The sequence below is a fragment of the Hipposideros armiger genome, unplaced genomic scaffold (genome assembly GCF_001890085.2).
Source record: "Hipposideros armiger isolate ML-2016 unplaced genomic scaffold, ASM189008v1 scaffold_222, whole genome shotgun sequence".
Classification (NCBI taxonomy): Eukaryota; Metazoa; Chordata; class Mammalia; order Chiroptera; family Hipposideridae; genus Hipposideros; species Hipposideros armiger.
Window position 1 is genome coordinate 1,958,147 of NW_017731572.1, and position 20,429 is coordinate 1,978,575.

Consider the following 20,429-nt stretch of genomic DNA (forward strand, 5'->3'; position numbering starts at 1 on the left):
GGTCTCACTTTTAAAATCCCACAGAAAAAGCACTTTATATTGCTTTATATTTTTTTAAAGTTGTGTTATCCTTAGATTTTTCTCTTTTTCGAGTCCCCCATCCCTTTTGCAACTCCTCTTGATTTAATTATTTCATGTCCATAGATCATATTCTCAAAGATACCCTAAGCTCCTTGAGGACTCCTTTCAATCCAGTAGCCCTGCCTCTTTTGCTGCCATCTCACTTTGCAGCCTAAGGACAGATAAGCTAATATATTTACTTTATGTGATGTGAGGTAGGCGGGGGAGGAAGAGGTCTACAACACATACAAGATTTTTCAGGAAAGCGCAGGCCAGCTAGAGGTTGTGACGGTTGACTCTCTACATGCCACCTTCACCATAGGGAACGTTACGTGTAACTAAATGAAATGCTCAACACTGTCACCTGACTATATTGCTTGCAAACGGACACATCAGGAGGTAATATTATTCACATGGCAGTAGAATTACTTATATTACAAGAAGATCCCAGGGTTCCTTTGAGTGGCATCTTCTCAAAGGTTTGTTTACAAGTCATTAAATACTCATCTACCAAAAGCTGATGGTCCGAGCTATGGGTGATTAAGCAGCAGCCACAAATAAAAATAAAGCAAACCTGAAATGACCCTTTTTTTAAACTGACATTCATGTGTTTTGTATTTTTGTTTGTATTTTATCTGACGAGAAGCTAACCTATTAAACTGTCCAGTTTAACACTGGACACTAGGAACCTATTTTTCCCATTCATGTTGACTTTTCTTTTGAAAGAGTAACTTGGAAAGAATGTGCCGGACTGTGGAAGACCAATTTAATGAAATCAAAACCAAGGAAGACCAACAGACACAGTTAATCCATGATCTGAACATGCAGAAGGCAAGACTGCAGACCCAAAATGGTGAGGATGGGTGGGGCGCTGTGGTCAGCAGGGAGGGCCCTGGAAAAGGCCAAGCTGCAGCCTGACATGGGGGCCACACCTGTTTGGTAGGGGAGCTGAGCCACCAAGTGGAAGAGAAGGAGGCCCTGGTTTCACAGCTAACCAAAGGCAAGCAGGCCCTCACCCAGCAGCTGGAGGAGCTTAAGAGGCAACTGGAAGAAGAAGCCAAGGTAAGGACACTTCTTCTTGGTATGGCAAAGCCGGATATTACCCGAGAAGCCATGAAGCTGCCCGGAGGCAGTGCTACATCCCAAAGGCTGATGCTTCTCATCTCGGCCTTGGAGTGTGGTGGGAACCTAGTCTTTGAGGTTAGAGGACCTTGGCATTGGACGTCCTTCCTCAGAGATGGAAAACTCTTTCAGGGTGTTCCACTTTCTGGGCTCCTCTGTCCCCCACAGGGTGGTCTGATAAACTCCCCTCTCCAGCCATGGGCATCCCCACCCCCATCGCGGCACCAGCTTGCCCATCTCTGGCCCTGTATTTTCTTTCACTCTGCCCAGCAATTCATCCCAGCCCCATGAAAAGTCCCCCTCTTTCTTCTTCATCACACTTTGTGTAGCACCTTCTATAGCACCCAATTTTAGGCTCTCTCCCTCTAAAAACACCACATGATTTTAGAGACACCCTTGGGGCACCTGCATAAACATGAACTTTGGGAATATCTAGATATTTACGTCTATAGTTCATATCTCCACACTGATCTGTAAACTCCTAGAGGGCAAGAATAATTTTCCCCCACTGTAGTAGTAAACAGGTAGAACAGTGCACACAGTAGGTACTTAGTAAATGCTGCTGGTGTGTGTTCAAGCATGAGAATGAGAATCCACAAAAGGAGTCCACGAAAGTGTATCATCGTAATTCTGAGGTTGCCGTGCACCAGCTAAGACTTACAGGGCAATCTTTTGGACTTCTCCCAAGTCCATGTAAACAAGAGCAAGTGCTATGTTTTGCTCCCATCTTTCTATTACATGGTAAGGGTCTTTGGTAGACGTGGGGCGCAGGGGAGGCTAGGAGGGTGGTGAGATCCGGAGCCTTATTGAGTGATGAGAAGGTCCATTATAGGAGCGGGGCTGTCCTTGGCCAGGATACAGTAGTGACTGAGTTTTCCTTCTTGGGCAAAGTTTTGTTGTTTATTTGTATCTTTAAAAAGGATGAAATGTAGGAATTACTGCATTTGACTGACAAAACTCTTCTTTTGATGGTGGCACCAGAAAGTGTTTATTGACCATTATGATGAGAGCTGAACTGTCTGTCCTGAACACATAGGAGTGAGTGATGGAGGCCTCTGGGCATGTCCTGCCCTGCTCAGGAAGAGGAGGCAGAGTCATGGAAATAGCACAGCTCATGTAGAGTTCACTGGTATGGGGACACAGCCCACTGCTGACATGAAAAGATGCTTCTGGGTTTTTCATAATCATAGCATTCCTTAACATTATGTCAAGTAGTGAGAGAATTATTCCCTTTCTAATTTTGTTTCAATTCTTTTGATTACATAAGGAAACAGTCTCAATTTGGATACCGTCTCTCTAGTGCTTTCTTATTTTCCTTGTTAAGACATAGAAAGCAGGTCTCAGGCACAGAGCCACAGCAGCAAAGCACCTAGTTAGAAAGGTGATAACGTTGCTTTATTCCCATTGCATTTATTCTTATGCTTACCTGTGTTTGTGGCAAATGTTAATGGCTTCCCATCTACTATAGTGTAATCGTTTACTTTTTAAATAAATATATTTAAATATGATAAAGGAGTCAACTTTTTAAAAATCAAGTACATAAAACAGGGGATATGCTGTGTAGCAATAGCAAAGTTTGTGAAGACAGCATGGGAATGATTCAACTTGGGAAATGCTGGTTTAAGTGAAAATACCTTCACTTGGAAAATGGCCAAACATTTTTGCAATTTGTCACCATTGTAATTCCGCAGGCCAAGAACGCCCTGGCCCACGCCCTGCAGTCCTCCCGCCATGACTGTGACCTGCTGCGGGAACAGTACGAGGAGGAGCAGGAAGCCAAGGCCGAGCTGCAGAGGGCAATGTCCAAGGCCAACAGCGAGGTTGCCCAGTGGAGGACCAAATACGAGACAGACGCCATCCAGCGCACAGAGGAGCTGGAGGAGGCCAAGTACGGGCTCCTAGGTTATGGTTGGAGAGGTGACTCTGAGACACAAGTGAAGGAACAGAGAATTCTTCCCAGAGCATCTCTCTTCCCAGGTCTTGGGGGTTTCTTAAGCATTCAGATAGGGTATCCCTGCCCTTCCTGTGTGGTACTGCCCATTCACCTGGCTCCTTTGGTGCCTCCTTGGTGCCTGCTTTGCCACCAAACACTTTGGGATTCTTCAGATGCTACTTAAATCTTCTCCATTAATCAAACTCTAGGTCTTGGTCTTATCAAGTTCCAATCCCTTATGGACTGTTTCTCTTCTCATCTGACACTTCTGAAATAGTCCACCTTTGCCAAGAAAAAAAAAATCTGGTTCTCTTAGGAAAAAACTGGCCCAGAGGCTCCAGGAAGCAGAGGAAACCACAGAGGCGGTGACCTCCAAGTGTGCTTCCTTGGAGAAAACCAAGCAGAGGCTTCAAGGAGAAGTGGATGACCTGATGCTGGATTTGGAGCGGGCCCACACAGCCTGTGCCACCCTGGACAAGAAGCAGAGGAACTTTGACAAGGTCCTTCCCTACCAACTGATCATAGTAGAGATGAAAGTGACAGTCTTTTGCGCCCACATACATGTGTGAGATGCTCGCACATTCTGGGAGGTCCTCAGTCAAAACATCAAGCCCCAGGTTGGGGAGGTTTGGGGATTTGCAATGTCTCTTTCCTTTTGTGACGGTCTCTACAAAGGGAATTTTTAGTTAAAGCTAGTGCAGCTTACTTTGAGGTTAAAGCATCTTTAATAATTCAGCAGATCACTATAGGGATATCAGAGTTTGGAGCCCCTGGTCTAAAATGAGGCTTCTTCTTGTCCCCAAGGATGGAAGGGTCAAACCTTGGCATTGCTGATAGTCCCCTGACCCTTTCTGCTTCTCACACATCCGTTTGTCATCTAGGTCCTTGCAGAGTGGAAGCAAAAGCTGGATGAGAGTCAAGCTGAATTGGAAGCAGCTCAGAAAGAGTCCAGGTCACTCAGTACTGAAATCTTCAAGATGCGGAATGCCTATGAGGAGGTGGTGGATCAGTTAGAGACGCTGAAGCGGGAGAATAAAAATCTGCAAGGTGAGCTCCCTCCCCACTAAGGTGTGTCATAGTCCCCTTCTCTTCCAGCCGCCCTTCCCCCATGTGGCCACGGCCACCCCCAGACACCTCCTCCTTCCCACTGTCCCACAAAATCCTCACATCTACTCAGTTTACCCCAAGGCCTGAGCCCTCCTGCTATAAGTAAGGCATATAGCAGCAAGATCCCGTTCTAGAGAACAAAGGACACAGTGGGTTGCTATGTTCACTATTAGAGAAAAAGATGTCCACGGATTGACTCTATGTGACTTTGTGTCTTTGGGCATGTCACCAAATCCCTTAGGACCGCAGACTCCTGACCTTTGAAACAAAACCAGACCTGATGCCCCATAAAGCCCCTTCTAGTTCTGAAAGACTATGATCGTATGCATTTCTTCCACAGTTCTTTTCTCTGGTCCTCTCTGGACCGTTTTGTATATTTCCTGAAGTCTTAGGGCTATACAGTGCTCTTGTCACTCCTCTCTCTGCATAGTTCAGGTGAAGCAACCCACCTGTGTCTCGCCGACACCTCACCCAAAGGACTTTACTGTATTGTCTTCTATATAAATGTCTTGAATGAGTCACCAGTCCCTAAACTGACTGGCAAATGCCTGTGCTGTCAAACGAAGCTCGTGGCAACAGCCTAATCCAAGCCTATCCTTTGCAGAAGAGATTTCTGACCTAACTGAACAGATTGCAGAAACTGGCAAGAATCATCAGGAATTGGAAAAAACCAAGAAGCAAGTGGAGCAAGAAAAGTCAGATCTCCAGGCTGCCCTAGAAGAGGTGGAGGCAAGTGTCTTGGAGGTGACACACAGGCGCTCAGGAGGGCAGGGCACTGGAGGAAGGGGGACAAGAACACTCCTTTGGGGCCCTTCCTGCCAGGAGGCACTGACGCTCCACTGGGAAGAACATCCAGCTGCCCTGGGGGAAACAGCTGTGTTTTGCTGCTGCATTTCCTGGTGTCCTCTAGTCAACCATATTTCCCCTTTTGAAAATAAACAAATGTGTTCATTATGTCCTCAGGGTCTTCCTCTCAGAAAGCAAGAAATCACTCACCAAACATCCCGAGAGCTGGCTCCAAATCCCTCAGTTGCACACAATCATCTTTGGCTACTGGGAATTCTGTGCAGTCAAAGTAGTGCAGGGTCCTGATGTCATAATCTGCTGTGGCCAGTGCAGGGTGGGTGACTGAGATGGTTCTAGGGAAATTTGCATAACTCAGGATAACGGAAGAGCAATTGCCCTGTCATTTTAGAGAAGAGATTGGCTCCTGACTTATGGCTCCATATAAATAGACACACTCAATAAAATTTTCATTAATTCTCATAGATGTCCTGTCCCCCTCAAGACATTGTTGTTAATAATAAAGTTTTAGTTTCACTTTCATTACTTGTAGGGACATTTGGGAGCAAATGGTTTGAACTCAGTATTGTTCTACTCACCTGTTAAATGGGTATTATTATCATACCCCTTTTATCATAATGGGGATGAAAATACCCACTCAAGAAGATGGCTGTCCACGGCACTTCCAGTCACTCCTTTGCTTTTATTAGGGTTCCCTGGAACATGAAGAAAGCAAGATTTTGCGTGTGCAACTAGAGCTGAGCCAGGCAAAATCCGAGCTTGACCGGAAGGTCGCTGAGAAGGATGAAGAAATCGAGCAGCTGAAAAGAAACAGTCAGCGGGCAGCAGAGGCCATGCAGAGCATGCTAGATGCTGAGATCCGGAGCCGGAATGATGCGCTGAGGCTGAAGAAGAAGATGGAGGGAGATCTCAACGAGATGGAGATTCAGCTGAGCCACTCCAGCCGCCAGTTGGCAGAGACCCAGAAACACCTGCGCGCAGTCCAGGGCCAATTCAAGGTGAGGTGTGGCCTCTGGCGGGTCTGGATGGGCCCTCCGCCTGCCCTGGGCTTGGGCCTCACTCCTGATTTCCCCTGAAGGACTCCCAGCTGCACCTGGACGATGCCCTGAGGAACAATGACGACCTCAAGGAGCAGCTGGCCATCACGGAGCGCAGGAATGGGCTCCTGTCGGAGGAGCTGGAGGAAATGAAGGGGGCCCTGGAGCAGACAGAGCGGACCCGCCGGCTGTCAGAGCAGGAGCTGCTGGACGCCAGCGACCGCGTGCAGCTCCTGCACTCCCAGGTGGGCCCGCCCTTCCTCCACCTGAGGTCCACCGGGGGGCAGGCAGGACAGCCGCACAATGGAAAGGAGAACCCACTGTTCCTCCCAGACTCACGGTCAGGACAGTTTCGTTTAGTTTAGTTCTTGAAATAGCGTTGACTCTAGTCGCACAGGTCTCTGAGCTTTCTTTTATCCGAAGATAAAAGATCATGTATGTTGTGGGGAAGTCAGAGCAAGGAAGGATGGGTTATTGCATATAGGGGCTGGAGAAGGCTTCGTGGAGGAAGTAACATTTAAGCCACAATCTTAGAAAGTTAGGATTGTCTTTCCAAAGAATTATTTAACAAAAGGTTTTTAAAAATTCCTTGTTATAAAAAAATGGGGAATACAAGCAAAGAAATAGAAGGCAACCCTATTGTTAACATTTTGAGATCTTATTCTAAGCCCTTGTCAATGTACATGAATATTATACTTTTTGTAAAAAATGGGATCAATGTTTTGCAATTTATTTTCATTTAACAATGTGTCATGAACATGTTTCTACATCTTTAATTTTCTATGACTATTTTTAATGGCAGAAAAGTAGTCTGCTATAGTTGTGTATTATGGCATTTTTATTTAATCAATTCTCTGTGGCTGGATATTTTACATTGTTTCCCCCCAAAATTTTTACTGTTAACTGATTACTATGATGAACTTCTTGATAACTAAGTTTTCACATATATCCATTATTATTTTCCTAATATTCCTACAAGTGAATAAATTCCTAGAAGTAAAACTTCATGGTCAAAACAATGAAGACATTTGTAATATATTGTAAACTGATCTTTAATTAGGTTGTCCTAATATTTAATCCCATTGGGAAAGTATATGAGAGCTCTTTCCTATAAATTCTCAAAGACCCGAGCTATTATTTTTTTAAATCTTCACCAATTTTATTGTTGAAACTACATCTTCTTAAAAAATTTTATTTGATTACTAATGAGGCAGAACGTTTCATCATATTTTGTTTGCCGCTTGTATTTCTTTCTTTTTTTTTTTTTAAAGATTTTTTTTTATTTTTTTTTATTGGGGAATTGGGGGGATGGGAACAGTGCTGGGGAATTGGGGAAAGGGGAACAGACAAGTTGCTGTCGTTTTTTTTGTTCTTCAATCTAGTTGTGGAGGATGTTGCTTCACTGGCCCAAGTTGGCACCATCACTGCGCTCTTCTCTGGCGAGGCAGATCAGTCGCCGGCTTCTGGACGGCCGCTCACTGCGGCTGCTGGCCGCTCACGCTGGCTGCTGGCCACACACGGTAGCCCATGGCAATCCACTGCCACAGGGACTGCAGCCCACGCCGTCGCCGGCGACTCATGGCAGCCCAGCTCCAGGTTGAGCTGTTGTTCAGCATCTTAGCTGTGGAGGGCAGTGTCACTGGCCCTCATATGTGGGATCCGAACCGGGGCCCTCTGGCATCCCAAGCCAGTTCTTAACCATCGCGCCACTCGGCCGGCCCTTGCCGCTTGTATTTCTTCTGGTGTGTCTTACCTATTTGTACTTATTGCCTTTTTTTCTTATTGATTTGTCTTATATGTTAAGGAAGGGAATTTTTCAGTAATATACACTGCAAATGTATTTCAGTTTGTCCTCACTCTTACCATTCCATTTATGGTATATTTCGATCATTAGAATTATTTTCATTTTATATAGTTATATCTATCAATCATCTTCTTGTTCCAACACCTTTTATTGAATAATCTATTCTTCCTCAAATATTTGAAAGTCTACCTTTTTCATTTATTCAATTATGTTATGTGCAATTCTTGGGTCTGTCTCAGGACTTTCTGTTTGGTCAAGAATGAAACAATATCGGCCCGGCCATGTGAGGGGGCGGGCTGGGCCCGCGCCGCCAGGCCGCGCTGCGGCGTTGCAGGGAACCGGTGTGGGGGGGGGGGAGAAAAAGAATGAAACAATATCTAGCAAATACCCCCACATGTGAAAAATAAGAAATGAAACATGATCATGATTTATATCCTTTCCCCACCCAACTCTCTCCCTTCCAATTGTTTTAAATGTCCAGATATAACCTACACCTCTGGTATCTAATTTTTCTTGTAGAACACAAGCCTGATAAATATCAAGAAAAAACTGGAAGCTGACATAGCCCAGTGCCAGGTGGAGGTCGAGAATTCTATCCAGGAATCCAAAAATGCAGAGGAGAAGGCCAAGAAAGCCATCACAGATGTGAGCTCTGTTCTTTCTTTTCAGAGATGCCCTTGGGTGATATGAGAGGGGCTTCTAAACCAGGGCATGGCAAGTAGGTTTTATCTCCATAAGACCCCCAGGCGGTCAGTGGTGGCTTCCGGGAGAGTTGAAATGAGCAGCGGCACAGTGGGGAGGGCTAGGCATACTCAGTGATGGCTGAGGGAGGGAGGCGCGTGTCAGCACGCACAGTGCCAACCTTAATAGCATCTCCTGTATGGTCCAGGTAGGAATGAGCAGATGGCCCACTGATATTTTCTGTGCACTTCACCAGGCGGCCATGATGGCGGAGGAGCTGAAGAAGGAGCAGGACACCAGCGCCCACCTGGAGCGGATGAAGAAGAACCTGGAGCAGACGGTGAAGGACCTGCAGCACCGTCTGGATGAGGCTGAGCAGCTGGCCCTGAAGGGTGGGAAGAAGCAGATCCAGAAACTGGAGAACCGGGTAAAGTGGCTTCAGAGGACCCTCACTCTCAAAGTGATACCCAGTTCAGCAGCCTCAGGCAGAACCACAATCTGGAAAGTTAGATGGTGGGAAAGTGGCCACTGAACAAGTAGACTGTGGACTTAGTTTGAGGAATACTTGCAAAACTCCCTGGGAGCCAAATTTCCCACCTATTTCAATGTCACTGGTCCCTACACTCCAACACACACAAATCCACTTTAGAATGCTTATGCCTCAGTAACTGTAGTGTAATGACATTTTTAAATGTTCTCATTCTGGATTTCTATAGTTTCAGAACCACATAAATGGGGGGGACATGTACTTTACAATCATAAAATTATGTATTTTAGTGGAAATTTACATTTTGGACCTACCTCGGCTTTGATAACAATGGCCCATCCTATGTAAAATCTGTCCTCTCCCTCTGTCTCCCGCTGCTGGGTCTCATTCCCTTCCCAGGTTTCCTAATCTCTAAACGCAATCTGCAATTCCGGTATATTTCTCACTGCGTCCTAAATGGGGAGTGATTGACACTTCCTCCAGGCTAGCGCAATGCCCCAGGAAAGTCAATGCCCCACATAGGACTGTGCTGCGTTTTCTTCAGCTGGGAAGGCATTTAGTAGTTGTTTAGTTTCTTTGCTGATTATTTCCTTTATTTTCTGTTACTCCTGTTTTTTGGTTTGTTTGTTTATTTTCCCTTTAGACCTGTAATCGTTTATTTCATTTGTTGTCAAAATGGGCTCCACTGCCAGTTAACATTTTGGAGAAGGGCTTTGCAGAGGAAATTGTCAGAATATCCCTGTTGTCACTGGGAGAGAGGAAATGAAAGAGTGGGAGGGAAAGAGGAGGCAAAGAAAAGGAAACCACTTCTCCCATCAGGAAAGACCCAAATACACCCATTCTTTTTGCCAGTGTCCCAAGAACATGGTCACCAGCACTTATACACTTTAAATGTGAAAGGATTTTTTGGCTGAAAACTACAAGGCATGAGTAACAAAAGCAAACACCAGAGAAGTCAGAGCTTAAAAAAAAATTATTTAAGTGCTTATTTTTAATTATTCCCAGTTGTATTCTATTAAAACGAGCTTAGGCCTGTCCTTCTCATTGACCCCACCCTCAAGGGAAGGACTAGATCCCGTGCCGCCCTCTATGATTTCTGGGTTGGCAGGGAGCCCTCAGGCAGCCTCCCCCCTGCATGGTGAGGAACCTTGAAAGTCCTCCAATTCTCAGCTGCCCAGTTATCTTGGTTTCATAAACTTTACAGAGGCCTAGAGAACACTCCCAGGGAAATAGATGTTTTGTGGAGCCTGCTGGACGGAAGCTCCCCAGGACCCGTGGAGTTGGGATGGGAGTTTTATTTGGAACAGTGCCCAGAGTTAGCCTGTTCCACTAGTAGATTTCAAGATTGATCTGGTGAGTCTGCAAGCCCAGAGCCATGCCCCATCTGCAGTGGCTGGGATTCCAGGTGGCTGGCCACCACCCCCACTTCTTGGCTCTCTCTCTGGATTATGGAGTTGCGGCCATAATTGGTGAGCTGAGTTCTCAGTGGCATCCTCTCCCCTCAAGACTTCAGGAAAAGTGGGAGCAGCTATGAAATGAACACCCGTATAGCACTTTATCATTTAAAAAATACTTCCACATCCTTTGTCTAACTTGATCCCCCCACACTGAAGGTAGCTTGGGCAGGAATTCTAATCTCCAGCCTAATTATGCAGAAACTCATGCCCAGGCTCTCTTACTTGATCAGAAATCAGGACCACCATGAACCATTGTGCAAGTTGCATCTGTGGGGAGAAGGTGGGGCTGAGGCACAGCCTCACCAAGCTGTGTGGCCCGAGAAGAAGGGACATCTTTCGCATAGCCCGACCCAATAGCCAAGCTGTGTGCGCCTGGGGCTGCCCCTGCGCAAAGAGGGCATCTTGTTCTCATTTACGCAAAGCCACTATTAAGCAGTCTCGTGAAGAAAATGTGGTTCCTGAGCCGTAGGAGGAGAAACTTTTGCAAACTATAATTAGAGGACATTGAGTTCACCCTAAAATGGCGGACGCATGAGTCCATGAGAGAAGCCTGCGATATCTGACTTGAATTCTGCGTTCTCTTCACCACACCCAGGTGCGGGAGTTGGAAAATGAGCTTGATGCTGAACAGAAGAGGGGAGCTGAAGCTCTGAAAGTGGCCCACAAATATGAGAGAAAAGTCAAGGAAATGACATACCAGGTAGAGGTCTCAAAACTCAGGGAACACTTTGTCTGTGGATCAGACCCCGTCAGAATCAGCAGTGGGTTTGGGGGCCCCTGACACGGATGTTCTGTTTGCAGGCTGGAGAAGACCGCAAGAATATCCTCAGGCTCCAGGACCTGGCGGACAAGCTTCAGGCCAAAGTGAAGTCTTACAAGAGACAGGCTGAGGAGGCCGTGAGTACTGGAGGTGCCAGGAGCCCATGCCAGCCTGGGTGAATCCAAGCCCTGAGATGGGGTGCATTCCTGTTATCTAGAGTCCACAGAACCTGAGGCCTGAGCATTCACAAGCTATAAACACAAGGATGCTTGCCCTCCTCCCGCTCCTGGTCTGTGTTACACAATCCTGCCTCATCTCCACCTCCTCTGTGCCACTTGCCTCATCCCACATGGCCCAACGCCCTCCGTCTTTTCACTGTCCTGCAGCCCATCTCACACTATCTCACCCCACCCACCCCAGAGCATCTTAGCCCACCTGACAGCCTTGCTTCACCTGGACTCTAATCACCTCAGCACACCTCACCAGCCCTCCCTGCCCCATCCTGGTTCACATCATCCCAGCCCACCCCCACTCCCTGGTCCCCACCACCTCATCCTTCCCCAGCTCTCCCTAACTCCCACCACTCTAATCCATCCCTTTTCATCTACCCTTGATCAAACAGGGGAAATCAACAGGGAGGAAATGGAATCAGCTAAAACTAACATTTCCCAAAGAATCTTCTGGGGACACGAGGTCTGAGGGATGTTAATAGCAGGAAACCAGGGCTGGGGGTTGGGGGTGGTGTTTTCTTTTACAAAAAAGAAATAGTTTGGGAAATGCTGGGTTAAACAAAGCAGAACTGGTTGCTTTCCTTCAAGGATTTCTCAGGTTTTGTAGGGCATATGTAATTGCCTCTTCAAAGTGGAAGAGGCGTTCTAGAATGTAGCATTTCTTACCCTTAATGAACCTGGGAACCTTTTTATTATATGCAGAGCATCCCGTAGGAGTAGTGTTCTGAGGAACAAAATTGGGGGACTCTGCCCCAGATAAATGACAGCATAGGGCTTCTCTCTTTCTCCTTTTACTTCTCTGCCCAGGAGGCTGGTTGGTTGCATCCTGACTTCAGGGCAGCAGACCTGAACTGGTTACATGGGTGGGGAGTTTCATGCCTATGGCATTGGTACAATCACAGCAGGACTGGCCAGCCTGGAAGGTGCCCGGGAGGCCACCTTTGTCAGGAACCCTTGGCTCACGCTTAAATAGACCCTACAACAGCCTAGTCACAGGCAGATGGTGCTGGTGCAGAAACAGGGCAAAGGGGATTTGGGCCATTAGTCTCTGACACCTCCAGGTGCCTTGGGAAGACTCTGGACTTGGGTCTCATTCAAAGAGCTCCAGTGGGAAAGACAGCATAGAGAAGGGGTGCAAGGGAACAGGGGTTCAGGTCCAGAAAGCTCAGCTTCCTGTCCTCTGCAGTCAGGCAACCTGGGGCCCACGCTCTCCTGGTTCTCCAGTTCCCCAGAGACCTGCAGGGACGGGGGGCCTCAGAGACAGACTGAGAGGTTCCTCAGCCTCCCACCCCTCATCTACTGTTCAGGAGGAGCAGGTCAACACACAGCTGTCCAGGTGCCGGAAAGTCCAGCACGAGCTAGAGGAGGCTGAGGAGCGGGCCGACATCGCTGAGTCCCAGGTCAACAAGCTGAGAGCCAAGAACCGAGACGTGGGGGGCCAGGTAAGAGCAGACTACTTCCCCAGAAGTCCTGCGCCCCAGGGAGAACTTGGAGGGTGTCTGTGGGTACTTCTTCCCTGATGCTGGCCATCCACTCACAGATGCCACTAATTTAGCCAGGACCCTGTGGTTCCAGGCTCACAGGAGAACAAGCAGAGAGGGACCAGGAGCCACACATCTTATCATCTCGTCCCTCCCTGTGGCAGGAGGCCCTGCCCAATAACTAAGGCCCTGCTTTCCAGGGGACGCATCTCTCCCTTCTCCAGGCGCTTTACTGCTGTGTTTTTACAATGCCATTCCTTAATATTTGTCTGAAGCGCCTGCCTTTCCTGCTGCCCCACTTGAAAACGATACTCAGCCTTGGCTTCTGTTTGACTCATATCCTGTGTACGGTTTTTTTTTTTCCCCCACAGAAGATGGAAGAATGAGGCCCTCCTGATGCCCGTTGCCATGGGCACCTCCGGGAGAGCGGCGGGAAGATGTTATGAGAAATAAATTCCTCTCACTACTCAGATACTCAGCTCTAATGTGTTTATTATTGTGGTCCATTCCTCTTCCATGGGGCGGTTTGTAGATCCTTGCCTGATCTCTTGTTCCTAAAAAGAAAGTAAGAAATACTTTCCCCACATAGAAAGGTGGAAATCCTGCCCATTGCCAGATAAACACCAGCTTCCAACTCATTTAAAAATAAAGAACCTTTCAGATAACCATAGCACATTTCTTCCTAGGAACTCATGATTCCTTCAAATTCAGTTCCCCATTTTCTACCTAAATGTTCAGAGAGGGGAACTGGGCTCAGATAGATGAAGTACTCTGGCTGTAGCTGTCCAGGGCAGGATGGAGACTAGACCCCACTATCCCAGACTCCCAGACAGGGTTCTTTCTTTTCCAGACAGCTCTTCTTTTCCATCCCATCCCTCTTAGGGACCATGTCTACACTGAAACCCACCCACAGCTCCCATAACACCTGAGCAGGGGGTAGGTACCCTCAAATGCACGCACTCCTCGGAGGGCAGATGTTTGGGGAAGACTGGATAGGGACTTGCCTATCCTGCAAGCCTTGCTTCTCCTCCTGGCTGGGGTCACTCCTTTCTGCCTACATGGAGCCTCCTCATGGTGCTCGGGGCCAAAAGGTGACGGGAGCAGGTGGACCTGGAGAGCCGTTGACTTCCAAAGTCCAGGCTGAGGCTGCGTCCAGCCACTCAAAAAGAAACTGCTGCTAGATTTAGGGCTCGCTCCTGGACCCTAGAGATCCCGCTGATACTGATTATGTTGATTTGCTTACCCTGAAGGGGTGGGAATGTAACAGGTTGGAATAAGGACAGGATTGGGAGCCAAGACTAAATTTGAGTCCCAGCCTGATCACTTAATAGCTGCAGCTGTGTGGCCTTGGGTTGGTTACACATATTCTCTGAACCTGAGGCGCCTCACTGATCAAACTGACCTGTGTGGTCGGGAGCATGGGCTTTGGGTTCCAGAAAACCTGAATGGAATCCTGATGTCACATACCAACTGTGTGGCCTTGGGCAAGATAGTCTCCTCTCTGAGCCCAATTTTTTTATTCTGTAAAGCAGAAATAACAATAAAAATTATAGACCCACTGGAACAGATGGAGGGGTTGGGTGATAAAGGTGCAGGGTTTCTTTTGGGAGCAATGAAGATGTTCTAAAATTCATTGTGGTGCTGGATATATAACTCTATGTATAACTCAAAGCCATCAAATAGTACGGTATGTGAATTATATCTCAATAAAATCATTAACTGGTAGTAAGCACTGGCTTCCAATGTACCGGCAATGAGATAAGAACACTCACCTCTAACACCTTGGATCATCCCTTCTCTCTGGCCTTCGAAATTGCCATTTCCATCGCATCACCAACCCACACCAAGTGCCTTTGACACAGTGGGACTGGAAGTTGAGGAGTGCGGGCAGTAGTGGTGGTGACAGGAAATGATTCTGAGGTCAGGTGACCTCAGGTGTCTAATGTCACCATTATCACCATCATCACCATCATCATTACCACTATCACCATCATCACCACTATCATCACCATGGGAACCGCCACCACCATCGTTGCTAAACTTTAGGAATGAAAAAGTCTATTAACAATGATCCTATTCTTTTCAGTTTTACAGGCAAGGAAACTGAAAGTCCATTTTCAAAGTCCCCAGATACCAGGCCCTAGTCCAGCTCTACTGCCACTGCACATTGCTCTCCCAATAAGAGCGATAATGCCACTTCAAATACAAAGAACAATTTAGTATGATGCTAAGCAGTCCTATGCCTGTTTTTCTCCTTTCCATTCCAGTCTCCCAAAAAGCCCATCAGGAGATCAGACAGGTATTAATGCCCTTGTTTTCTAGAGGTGTTGCAGATTGGGTACAGCTTGCCCAATGTTGAGAAGGGAATGAGAGAGCAGCTCTTCAGACTTGCCATCCAGCACAGAGTCTCACAATGGTGGGTTCTCATTTTGTGTGGTGTGTGCTATACTGGTAAAATCCCTGGGTGCCAACCTGCCTTGGTCCCAGTCTTACCCCACCACTCACTAGCTTTGTGATTTGGTGCAAATTACTTCACAACTTTAAGTTTCAGCTTCCTCACATGTAAAATGGTGTATAACAATGTACTTTATAGGGTTGTTTTGAGAGGTAAGTAAGAATATGCAAGAAGTGACCTTGATCTAGAGCCTGGCTTGTAGTTAGCACTCTGGCAACCTGTTATCATAATGGGGAGGGGGACACATGACCTCAGGACATAGGTAGAGTATAAGACAGGGGTCCAGATGGACAACAGTCTGGGACTTTGGGACTTCCTCTGGTTTGAGGAGTTAACACACCACGCAATTGGAAGTTATAAAAAAACAATTCCTATGGAATCACTCCTCCCTGACAAAAACAGATCTGAATTCCATCTGCTCAAATACTCCGAGTTCACCTACGGCTCCCGAGGAAGAAGCCACCCCCAAGTATCTCTGCACTTATCTGGCCCTCCACATCCCAGCTCTGAGGCCCCAGATCTCTGAGTTAGAAGAGAGAAAACATTCCTGTACCCTTCACAGTACATAACAGTGTCTTATAGCACATTGGAATCCCAATTATTGAATGGAGATATGAATGAATGAATGAATGAATGAATGAATGAGAGTCTTTCATACCTAGACATCAAGTATGCCCTGATGAGAATAAAATAAAGATTTTTTTCCCCTGAGGACTGGAAGAAAGAGAAGGGAGTGAAGATGAGGTTCCTGTCCTGAGTGCTCTTCCCCAGCATCTGCGTGCCAAATTCCAGCTGGCAGCTGGAAACCAAATTCAAGCCCTTGCGCTTTTTGGTTGGGAACCCCTGACCCCTGCAAAATGGAGAGGGAGGTAGAGAGGATCTTGCCTGGGATCTCCCACACAGGGAGATAGAGAGTGCACAGGACCAAAGCTTGGGTTCCTATCCTGGCACATCATACTTTCCAGGAGGCCTTGGATAAGTCAGAGAATGTCCCTGAGGTTCAACGTGGGGCTGAATGCTGACGACTTATCTACACAATGGGGTTGCTGAAAGATTCCTATGTGATATTGTGCAGAAGGTTTTCTCAACTATGCAGCACTGCCCAAATTGAAGATGGCATTTTGGTTGTTTTACTAACAATAGTGATGATAATAATAATGATGATAATACTATTATTGTTGTTGTTATTGTTATTCAGCAGTGAAACCAAGGCACCAAACCTGGACTCTGAGCTCTGCGGACTTGGACAGCAGGGCTTACCCTGGCCTACGGGACCCTTCAAAGCAGAACTTTGCTGCCACCTCCTGGCTGTGGAAAGACATGCTTTACATTATGCAAATGACCTAGAGATTACACTCTTAAAGTCTGGAAATTAGACAGAGATGTCCTTGGGAATCATGATCACCTGGTCCAGGCCCCTGGTTTTGCAGACGAGAAAATTCAGATTAGTAATAAGATCGGGTAATCCTCAGGACATAGTGTCAGAACAAGACTCTCAGGTCTCCTGGCTCCCAGACCAAGGTTCCCCCAACTGAATGTCCTTAGAAGAGGACCCTGCAGAATCTCAAGATGGTGGGCTAGGACCAGCCAGGCAGAGAGAGTTGTCCCTGGTGATGGCCCTGCTAATAAAGGGTAGGACCATAGCCAAGGCCCTCCTCCCCAGACCTCCTTCTTCTGATCCTAGGATCTTCTGCCAGGATGGAAGAGAAGGAAGTACACCTCCACAAACTGCTCCCTGCCCCTAGCAGCAAAGGTAACCAGACCTAAATGTCTCTGAGTTGAAGTTGGCCCATGGCAGTTCTAAAAGGCCCAACACAAAAGATCAGGATGTCTACTCCACAGCGAGATACCCAAAGTCAGGACCTGTGCCATTTAACCCTTCAGACCCGTTCCACCTTTTTTCAGTGCCCCAAGAGATTGACAGCACTAGGCCCCCTTGCCCTCTGGCTTTTTGTTGGGTCTATCCAACAGAGGGAGTTGAGATACAACAGAGGGAAGGAGAGTGAGGTCAAGGGTGTTTGTTCTCTGTGTCCCTCCTTGCAGTCAAAGGTTCCATTTCCCAGCAGGCATCCCACTTCCCCAGCCCTCTCCATTTTGGTAACTGGTCCCCTCACCTCTTGCCCACACCTTTGTAAAGAGTCCCTTTTTCAAACACTCTTCATATTATGCTAATCTGGGCATGCCCTCTATTTCCTGCTGATGCCTTAACCTATATAGGACCCCTGCCCAGCACATCTATTTCACTGTTCCATGTCCCCTCCCATGGAGCAGGGCCAGACAACCATGCAAAGTAATAGTGCAACCTCACTGCAGCATGTGGACAATTCCATGTCATAAATCCCATTCAGATAGTTAATGACACATTCAATTTCGCTGCACATTTCAGTTTGGAACAGATCTTCACCAAAATCAAGCTTTTAGGATTGCTTCCAGGTCCCTTATTTTATTTAAATCAGAATTCACAGTCATAGCTCTTGAACCCATGAAAAAGCAGTGATTTCCTCTGGGATCTAGGTAGCATCACTGGTGTACTGGAATCAGCTCATAGCAGCTCACAAGAGCCAATTATAATTTTTATGAAATTTTGTGAGCTTCTGTGTTGGTGAGCACATGAGGAGGACACAGAAACTCAGAGCGCTTTCTCCATACCTTGCCTATACATCTCTTCCATCTGGACATTCCTGAATTAGATCCTTTTATAATAAACTGGTGATCCAGGAGAGGTTGTTTAGCGTAGATCCTTATTGACCCTACAGGTCATTCATTTAAGATGGTAACTGGGGAGAGATCCAAGATGGCGGAGTAGATAAACACTGTGCCTCCTTCCGGGAACACAGCAAAATTACAACTAAATTATAGAACAGTCAACCTGGAGGACCATCTGGAGCCTAGAAGAGCAGAAGTCTTATAACCAAGGATATAAAAAACAAAAAGCCACATTGAGACTGGTAGGAAGGGCAGAGTCATGGAATGGGCTGGCCCCACATTTGCATGTGGTGGTTGAGCATTGAGAGAGATATCTCAGTAGCAGAGGTCCACCCCCAGAGAAGCGAGGTGCCCCAGCCGCACACCAGGCTCCCCAACCCAGAATACTGGTGCTGGCAAGAGGAGCTCTCCCAACATCTGGCTGTGAAAAGCAGTGGGAATTCTGACCATCCAGGTGGGACAGAAGGCTGCAGGAAACGTCATCTTAAACACCCACACACAGACTCACTCACTCACAGGCACTCACCCGGGGCTCCAGTAGAGGGACAGTGACTCAGGGGGCATCCAAGACATACTGGGAGAGACTGAGTTGTGTGGCTTTGAAGTGAGGACTGGAGGGACAGTCACCATTTTTCCTGTGTGGAGTCCTTCTCCTGTGCAGCTGGCAGGCAAGCACCATCTTTCTTGTGTTGAGCCCTCCCACCACATGAATCTGAATTGGTCTGGTGAGCTCTACTGGGACCCCGCCTCACCCAACTCCCCCAACAACAATGGCACTTTCTTGGGGAGCAGCCAGCCCTACCCGCACTGAACTATTTCTTGGAAGACTATTAGAGTTCGTGAGCCCCAGAGAATGGTGACTGGCCTTGGTGTTCTCTGAGACTTTTGCTGAGTCACTCCAGGCTTAGCACTGGCACCAAACCAGAATCTACATTAACCTGGTAAACACGACTCTTGCCACTCTAGTGACTCCCTGAAACCCTGCCCCACCTGACTCATGTACCACCAAGACTTTATCAGCAGCTGGACCTTAAGGGAGCCAGCAGGTGGCAGCAGGCCTCCGGGTGCCCTGTCCTTTTGCAGAGCTACCCCAGACCTGGTACTGGTGGCAGCCATCCTCAGTTCGCAGTGTGGCATCTCCCACCTGCCTCCAGGTTTAGTACAAGCAAACAAACAACCATGGATTGCTTTGTAGCTTCTACCAGGTAGTCCCTGGCTAGTTACAAGCAGTAGCTGACCAGGGCCTGCACCAAAGCTCCTCACAAAAGCCCCAGAACCAACTTAGTTAGAGATTGAATTCATGCCACAGCAGAGTACCATCCAATTAGCCCCACAGGTGGCATGTGCAAAGGGCAGTCTCAACAGGCACCAGAGCCGCCTAGGGCAAATCCCGCTCAGTGGAGTAAGCCCCTCGCACAGCAGCCCATAAGATATGAATGTGACAAAATCCCACAGCCAATCAACCAGAGAGTCAATTCTACTTACTGAAATGCCAATAGCATTCAAGGCTCAACTATAACAGGAGGGCACACACAACCCACACAAAGGGCACTCCTGGAGCACCTAGCTCAGGAAGACTGTGCCAGGACCCCAAAGGGCAGATAATACATAAGGCCACCCAGCCAAGACTGGGAGACATAGCAGACCTACCTTACACATAGAAACAAACACAGAGAGGCAGCCAAAATGAGGAAACAAAGAAATATGTCCCAAATGCAAAAATAGGAGAAAACTCCAGAAAAGGAACTAAATCAAATGGAGGCAAACAAACTACCAGAGATAGAGTAGAAAACAATGGTTATAAGGATGCTTAAGGAACTTAGTGAGAACGTCAACAAAGAGACGGAAACACAAAAAAGTACACAGAAACCATAAAAAAGAACCAGTCAGAAATGAAGAGTACAACTGAAATAAAGAATGCACTAGAAGGAATCACAAACAGACTAAATGAAGCAGAGGATCGAATCAATGATTTGGAAGACAAGGTAGTAGAAAACATCCCATTAGAACAGAATTTTTAAAAAAGACAAAAGTTCAAGATACCTCTAGGACAACATCAAACATAATATTTGCATCATAGGGGTACCAGAAGGAGAAGAGAGAAAGCAAGGGATTGAGAACAAGTATGAAGAAATAATAACTGAAAACTTTTCTAACCTGGCAAAAGAAATAGACATACAAGTCCAGAAAGCTCAGGGAGTCCCAAACAAGATGAACCCAAACAGGCCCACACCAAGACACATTATAATTAAAATGGCAAAGGTTAAAGACAAAGAGAGAATCCTAAAAGCAGCAAGAGAAAAGC

The 20,429-nt window shown here is 47.0% G+C and overlaps 1 protein-coding gene and 1 long non-coding RNA gene across 3 annotated transcripts in view; one reads left to right on the forward strand and one right to left on the reverse strand.

Moving 5' to 3' along the window:
- The window catches only part of LOC109389126 (myosin-13), a 59,672-nt gene extending 46,239 nt beyond the window's left edge, over positions 1-13,433 (forward strand). For both annotated transcript variants that reach the window (XM_019654422.1, XM_019654423.1), the window contains exons 27-40: positions 787-913; positions 1,004-1,122; positions 2,874-3,070; positions 3,432-3,615; positions 3,997-4,162; positions 4,827-4,951; positions 5,716-6,024; positions 6,105-6,308; positions 8,387-8,512; positions 8,805-8,975; positions 11,088-11,192; positions 11,294-11,389; positions 12,790-12,924; positions 13,335-13,433. In XM_019654422.1, coding sequence (XP_019509967.1) covers positions 787-913; positions 1,004-1,122; positions 2,874-3,070; positions 3,432-3,615; positions 3,997-4,162; positions 4,827-4,951; positions 5,716-6,024; positions 6,105-6,308; positions 8,387-8,512; positions 8,805-8,975; positions 11,088-11,192; positions 11,294-11,389; positions 12,790-12,924; positions 13,335-13,349 — 2,079 coding nt within the window. In that variant the 3' untranslated portion in view covers positions 13,350-13,433. The remainder of the gene's footprint in view (positions 1-786; positions 914-1,003; positions 1,123-2,873; positions 3,071-3,431; positions 3,616-3,996; positions 4,163-4,826; positions 4,952-5,715; positions 6,025-6,104; positions 6,309-8,386; positions 8,513-8,804; positions 8,976-11,087; positions 11,193-11,293; positions 11,390-12,789; positions 12,925-13,334) is intronic.
- On the reverse strand, positions 3,634-5,809 carry LOC109389127 (uncharacterized). Its single transcript, XR_002125349.1, has 3 exons — positions 5,605-5,809; positions 5,219-5,361; positions 3,634-4,103 (listed from the first exon to the last, which is right to left on the reverse strand). It is a non-coding gene; the product is annotated as an uncharacterized LOC109389127 (long non-coding RNA).
- Positions 13,434-20,429: the final 6,996 nt, after the last annotated feature.